The 7,415-nt window shown below is 36.7% G+C and overlaps 1 protein-coding gene across 1 annotated transcript in view; it reads right to left on the reverse strand.

Annotated features, from left to right (window-relative positions):
* Positions 1-441: 441 nt before the first annotated feature.
* Positions 442-7,415, reverse strand: part of LOC119360373 (xaa-Pro dipeptidase-like) — a 16,174-nt gene continuing 9,200 nt past the window's right edge. Inside the window, exons 5-17 of the mRNA XM_037626037.1 lie at positions 6,550-6,642; positions 6,320-6,469; positions 5,812-5,943; positions 5,497-5,624; positions 4,901-4,943; positions 4,017-4,100; positions 3,670-3,711; positions 3,523-3,593; positions 3,103-3,156; positions 2,897-3,002; positions 2,732-2,800; positions 1,268-1,411; positions 442-588 (exon numbers count right to left, since the gene is read on the reverse strand). Coding sequence (XP_037481934.1) covers positions 442-588; positions 1,268-1,411; positions 2,732-2,800; positions 2,897-3,002; positions 3,103-3,156; positions 3,523-3,593; positions 3,670-3,711; positions 4,017-4,100; positions 4,901-4,943; positions 5,497-5,624; positions 5,812-5,943; positions 6,320-6,469; positions 6,550-6,642 — 1,263 coding nt within the window. The remainder of the gene's footprint in view (positions 589-1,267; positions 1,412-2,731; positions 2,801-2,896; positions 3,003-3,102; positions 3,157-3,522; positions 3,594-3,669; positions 3,712-4,016; positions 4,101-4,900; positions 4,944-5,496; positions 5,625-5,811; positions 5,944-6,319; positions 6,470-6,549; positions 6,643-7,415) is intronic.

Here is a 7,415-nt window from a genome sequence, read left to right on the forward strand (position 1 = left end):
TATTATGAACTAGGAGAGGAAAGAGCGATATGCCACGTCAGCAATAAACCTAAGAGGAGAAAAAATAAGGCCATAACCTCGTTGCTGTTGCAAAAACGTCCGAGAGGAAATTACTCCTTCCGCTGTTGGCTGTTGATGCTACTGGTTGTTGCATGATCATTCACTTAATTTTCATGTCAATCTAGCTATTGGTTCAGAACAGAGACGGTTCAACTATCTGCAAGGACCTTGAACACTTTAGTCCACATAGAGGAGACACTACAAGTGACTGATGTCACTGGATCTATAAGTGAACATATGAGATGCCACTTATTATCAAACTTAAACCAAACCAACAGCTTGCGAGAGGCTCGCTGTTTTTCAATCAAAGCATCCTATATTTCATAAAATTATTACTGTTATGTTTTTTTTCTCTCTCAAGGGCATGGCAAGTTGAAGTGCTTAGGCCTTGGGAAGGCCATTCTCTGTTGCTATCGCACTGGAACAGTCATCGCGTGAAGGCCATGGCGCACCAGCCATTACCGCTTCGATTTCCCAGGTCTCTCGGGGGCAGTTTGTCAGGTTCTTGCATCCTTGCGCCATCACATACTGCAATCATACACTGCGTTATTAGTGTGGCAATGAAGAACAACAGGTAAAGGTAAATGCAATGTGGATGCTATAGAAATTAATGTTGAGCTTGGCTCATGTAACTTTTGATAAAGAGAACATCTGCATTAGAATTGGGTGTTTGCGGTACAATTCATTTACGTGGAAATCGATAATGTGGAATCTATACTAACTTCTAGAAAATCCTTCTGTATCACTATGAGCATAAAATAGGTGTGAAGTTGAGTTTAGCTCCTGTAACTTTTACTCGAGAAAGAGAACTAGTAGTTAACATATCTGCATTAGAATAGGGGTTGTTTGCAGTACATTTTGATTTACTTGGAAACCAACAATGAAGATGACCAGTTACACCCTTCCTCTACAACGACACTATATCAAGACCAAAATTGTGACATCGTGGAAGCAGACAGCCAAAAGTATTAAAAATAATAAGAAGGAAAACAAAGAGAGTTGATGCAGGTAACGACTTGAAACAGATTTTTTTTTACATCAACGACTTGAAACAGATATAATATAATGTATTTGAATTATTTTCTACGTACTACAAGTTAGCCATTACAAAATAGGAGTGCACCAACAGTAAAATATAAAGTGTTATTGTGCAATGCATTTCTTAAGTTGTATTGTTATGTATCAGAAAAGAGCAACCAAGACATACCAGATTACTTTCAATGCGAACACCGCCAGAGCTTTTGTACATTTCTATCTTTTCCCAGTTGAAGAATTTTGAGGAAATTGGGTCATCCTTGGCATGCCTCAGCAAAGCACCAATGAAATAACAGCCTGGTTTGACCGTAATAAGCTGCAATACAGACCACAGGAGCTCAAATTATAGATTAGATTCCCACCCACCCTTCTGAACACGTGGGCACAAAATATGTCCTTCTATTGTTTCATTACACAATTATGTTTTCCTTCATTTTGTTCGCTCCAGTTTTTACTGACATAAATATACCAAAAAAATAGGAGGATAGGTACATACAACATTTGAGATTAGGTTAGGAAACTTCTATTAAGTTGAAGACCATCAAAGTAGAGAGTGTCTCGTGCACATGCAAGTGTGGGTCCATTAAGTTTAGAGAAAAGTCTACTTTTCGTCCCTCAATTCTTTGGTCTGCTCATTTTTTGTCCCTCAACTCTAAAACCAGACAAATTGCACCACAAACTCTCGAAATCAGCCATTTTTCGTCCCTGCGAAGTTTCACTACCGAGTCAACCCGGTTTTGACCATGACGTGAACAGTGCCCCGATGAACAGTAAATTAAAAAAAAGCTAATCAAATAAAAAATCTGAAATTTTATGACATCGAAGATACTCAAGTGCGCTAGGTGTGTGCCAATTTTCGTCATGTTTCGACGTTCGAGGAGCTCGGGCAAAAAAACAAAAGTTGGCACGCACCTTGCGCATTTGAGTATATTCTATGTCATAAAATTTCATATTTTATTGTTTTTTTGTTTTTTTTTTAATTTACTGTTCATCGGAGCACTGTTCACATCTTGGTCAAAACCGGGTTGACTCGGCAGTGAAACCCCACAAGAACGAAAAATGGCTGGTTTCGAGAGTTCGTGGTGCAATCTGTCCGGTTTTAGAGTTGAGGGACCAAAAATGAGCAGATCAAAGAATTGAGGTACGAAAAGTGGACTTTTCTCTTAAGTTTATTATATGACAAGTAGAAAGACGGCAAGCCGAATGGATCTCAGGGCCTTTATGCCCAATGCTTTCACAAAAGTAGTTCGTCTATGAATAATTGACAAGAACACAAAAGGGAATAACTTTCAGAAGTGTGAATTCCATAGACAGCAGAATACACAAACTGAGAAAAACCAATTTAACTATACATGATTATGTACAATTAAATTATATCCACGAGATTATTTATAAGTGAGAAAAATAATTAAAATGTTTGAATACCGAAATGGGGAACAAGAAATTTCATTAGCCTGTGCAAAAGAGAATATATTAACACAACAGCTTGTGAATTTATGGAGTTATTACCATAAATTCACAAGCTGAAATATGTAAAGCTTGATCCTAGTAACTTCTCAAACAAGTGCATATAAAATAGAAAGAGCGTTGTGTGATACTAAATGTTAATAAATTAATCGTAAAGGTAATTACTTACCATGCCTTCTTTAAGTTCTCTTATTGTCCGCAAGGATCTCAATCCTGGCTCCTTTGGCCTCTCTAAGCCCTATGGTCGAGAAACAAGCATTAGTCTAAGTTGAATGGAGGTAAGTATGGCATGATTAAAATGAAAGCATGGATATTGATATAGTCAAAATCTAACCTCGGGGTAGCCTCCGGGATCGTGGGTGTCAATTCCAAGTAAGTGCCCAAGACCATGAGGCATGAAAACAGCGCCCAACCTTTGATTCATCATGTCACCAATATCACTGAAATAAATGGTTATGGAAAACTGATAAGTTAGCATCAAGCTTTACATATTATCATATTGAAATTCAATAAGCAGAAATAATTATCTCTCACACGCACCCATGGATAATATTTTCTTTCTTTAGAGATTCAAGTATTCTCTGCTCTGCCAGCCTGCAAAAATGTTCATATGACGCTTAAACAATTTTAGACAATATGATTTTTTAGGGGAAGGTCTTATTGAAGACAGTATGATAAACAAACAGAGGGAGAAACAATGCGAGTTGGTTAAACTGAAACAGATTGACACATTAGGCGAAAAGATCTGAAAATTTGCTTCCAAGTATTTATCAGGAACCCAATTTGACAACACAGATACAACTGTGAATAATCTTTAGATCAAGCACACTTATGATTGTATGCTAATTGAAAATTGTATTCCATTAAAGCACAATTATTTCTCAGAAACCCAATTTGACAACACTAAAAAAACAACATTAAAAGTTGCATGGTCTATAAGTGACGACAAAGAATTCTTACTTGTGCATATCGATCCATTTTACTCCAGGCTGCATATGTGATATCACATCATTATGAGCCCTAAGGACAGCCTGTGAAATACAGTCAGTCTTGCATCAATAATAAAAAAAGAAGCAAAGTGGGTAGTTTTACCATCAGGGTACTTACATTGTATACAATCGTCTGGTTTCTTTTGAATTTTCCATTTATCTAAAAACACATAAACTCATTCAGATAACATTACAAGACAAACACTCAATTAAAATGTGATAAACGGAAGAATGCGACAGTTTATATCGAGGTTAATGAGTTCCATGCAAGAATTACATTAGCTATGATTTGATGTCAGTAAAAAATTGCTTAATAAAAATAATCCTACACTATCATTGGACTGAAGTGAAAAGGAAAGGACCCGAGGGTATAAATAACACTTTTAACAATAAATAACAAAATTTGATAATGTTTTTGTAAAAAAGTACTTCAAAATAGAAGTATGAATATTCCAAATGACTTACAGGGTATGAACATGTGATGTCAGAACCATAGAAATTGTATTCAGCTCCCATGTCCATTAGAGCCATGTCTCCATCATTCAACGTCTGAAGATATACTAGATATAAGTATGTCCAGAGAGAAAAGGCAAAACTGCGTACTCCTCCCCTAAAGAAGTCATGAACACACGACAATACTTCAAGACCCTCCATAGCTATTCCTTCATTTGATTTCTATCCTCTGCTTCGTATGTTTGGTATTATTGTTTTCCCTTACTTGATTAATTGGTCCAACATAACATTAAAGTTGGCTAAATTATGGTCCCTAGCCCCTCCAACTGTACAAGTTTCGTACAAAATTGAAACTCTCACTATGAACATTATCACCCAATGCTGACACGCACATGCTTCAATTAGAGATTATTTTCTGCTGACACGCTAATCAATGGTAGCAGACATCATACGACATTCAGTTCATGAATGCCATAGGCTATTTGATTAATTCAATGATATACTAGCTAACCTATGATCCTTTCATCACAGTTTTCATTTTTCCAATATGCATTAATTCTGAACACATACAACAACGAGAGCAAAACTATTGATCAAACTTACAAATTTCAAGATCTCATGGTACTCAACAACTATACAGTTGATAAATATTTTCTTAAGGAAAAAGCAGTTAACAAAGAAAAAGGTACATCAACTCTACTGCCTGAAACTAAAATAAAGCATGCCCTTTTCCAAATAGCTAGTATGCATTGAAAACTAATCGTTCCTAAGATATTTGAGCTCGTGCTATCGACAAGATAATCTGAATTTTGTCGCTGGTGCGATTTACAAGCTCGAGCAAGTAAAACTAACTCCAACAAGTAAGCTGCAGTCCATAAGCATCATAAAAAGCGTACCTGGTCATTTGGAGCTCCCGCATGTCCATAATGAAGAGTAGAACTGCAAGATAAGCAATAGAGTTATATAGCACACAAGATAGTCCAACTCGAAACAAACTCATATACGATAGGAATGGGGCTATTATTTTTTAACTACCTAAGAAAATATTCCTACGTAACTTTCCATAGCTACTTATCTATTCACAGAAGTCAACAAATAGGCAGTGTTATGCATATAAATAAGTGAACTTGAAAAGAGAGACCTACTGAAATTACATAAAGTGAGTAGTTCATTCAGACACTAAGAAACTCTATACTAAGATGTTTATCTCCATTCTTTATCTCATACTACCAGAAGTTCATGGAGTTAAGAATTTGAAGATTTTTTTTCTCTAAGCTTCATCTAGAAGCAATGCATAAAACTAAATATACTGTTGGCACTGGGAAGGTGATTTGGTATTACGATATCCGTTTGTTACCTCAAGTGACAACTTCTACATATATGTTACACGAAAATGATTAGTAAAACAATTAGTAACAATTAGTAACAATTCCACCATATTTGCAACTACTCTTTACTTGCTTCACATATTAGACATAATATTTAAACTCGCATGTTGTGTCTAGTAGCACATATACATGTGTAGGAGCAATGTCGACAGCCTTCGTGCATAGATGCATGATGAATAAAGATGCTTTCTAACTGAGATTCCTTCATGCCTGGTTTTATCTGCCTCATAACCTTGTAAAGTGAAAGTTAACAATCAGATGCGTTTAATTTAACTCTAAAAAAGTGTAAGTATGTGAGTTAGAAGTAGTAACACCTAAATGATAAATAGACACAGTGAATATTTTTGTGAATAGGATGTCTAAAATAATACTAGCAATGAAGTTGGAAACAAACTATTAGCATTGATAACTCTTTATACCTCAACGTGTGCTTTGGAGCTGACATCATTAGCATACTGAATGAAGTCAAGCTCCATGCCAGATTTTATAACACGACATTCAGTTAAGATAGGATGAAGCATGCTTAAATCAGTGTCAAACTTCTCTATCCCCTGGCATGGACAAAGAAAATGCATGGTAAGTTAGTAACCCAAATACAGAACAAGAAAGACAAAAGGTGTGGAAGATATTTACTTCTTTATACTTATTAGGTATGTATACCATATCAGAAAATGTAGATTTTACTTCAAGATGTAGTTGAGGTCCAAAAGAACATAGTAATGCAATATTAATGTGAGTGATTGCGCTTTCCAGTGACAGTATTTGACAAAACTATAAAACTAAGCATTGAAGTTCAAAAGAACATGGCAATGAAATATAACATGAATGATTGTGTTTTCCGGTTATAGTGTGTGGAAAAACTACAAGGCTAAGCATCGTAACTTGTTTCATAATAGTGTGGCTAATTATATACTTCGTATCACATACCTCAAAACTAGCAGGCTTTGAGTAATTTCCGCTGTCAGTGTTCTTTCCGTATAAGAGAAAGAGAAGGGGCTCTCCATGCTCACTAAATTGACATCGGAGAACCTGTGCAAGCTCATCAACATAGAAGAAAAAATCGACCTTGTACGTGTCCTATCCAGATTTAATGAAATATTAAGCAAAATCGGAGTGTAGCGGCACATGCACAATATGGTCTCTAGAATATTAAATACCTTGAAAAAAGACAAATCTTTTTCACCATTCCAAACTACGTCGTCAAGTGTCAACCTTGGAGCAAATAAGATAGATTGTCCAGAGGCAATGTCCTTGGTGAACAACAGAAGGACAAGTTAAAAAGATGGCATCAAATAAGCAAGAATTCACATCATAAATAACTAAGCAGTGAAACTACACATACGTATGTGTCGTCACTAGTAGAAAAGGGGGCAATGGTCCAGGCCAGGTCAGCCCATTAGTCCCGGTTCAATTCAGAACCGGGACCAATGGGGACACTGGACCCAGTTCGTGAGCCCCGGGGGCCGGCCGGGCCACGTGGGCCATTGGTCCCGGTTCGTCTGGACATATTGGTTCCGGTTGGTGAGACGAACCGGGACCAATGCGCCTCGCTCCTGGCCCACCATCATTGGTCCCGGTTGGTGGCTTGAACCGGGACCAAAGGCTGTCCTTTAGTCCCGGTTCACGCCACCAACCGGGACTAACGGGTTGGCCCTTGTTACGGTCAGAGTTTAGTCCCACCTCGCCAACCGAAGGAGAATCAGACCGGTTTATAAGCCCCTCCCTATCTCCCTTTGTTGAGTTCCTCTCAAAATGAAAATAGATGCCCTTATATAGGAAATTAATTATAATTCATATTGAATTTCTCTGAATAGTAGAAATTTATTATGAATTTAGGTTGAATTTTCTCTATAAGCGCATCTATGCTCATTTCTGAGTAGTTTTTTATATAGTTTTTTTTCCTTTTCTGCTATATTTATTTTTTTCTTTTTATTTCTGAGTTGTAATAAGTCATTAAAAATAAGCATCTATGCTCATTTTTTAGTTAAGTTAATCACATCTATTTTTTCTTCTATTTATTTCT

The sequence above is a fragment of the Triticum dicoccoides genome, chromosome 2B (assembly GCF_002162155.2).
Source record: "Triticum dicoccoides isolate Atlit2015 ecotype Zavitan chromosome 2B, WEW_v2.0, whole genome shotgun sequence".
Taxonomy (NCBI): Eukaryota; Viridiplantae; Streptophyta; class Magnoliopsida; order Poales; family Poaceae; genus Triticum; species Triticum dicoccoides.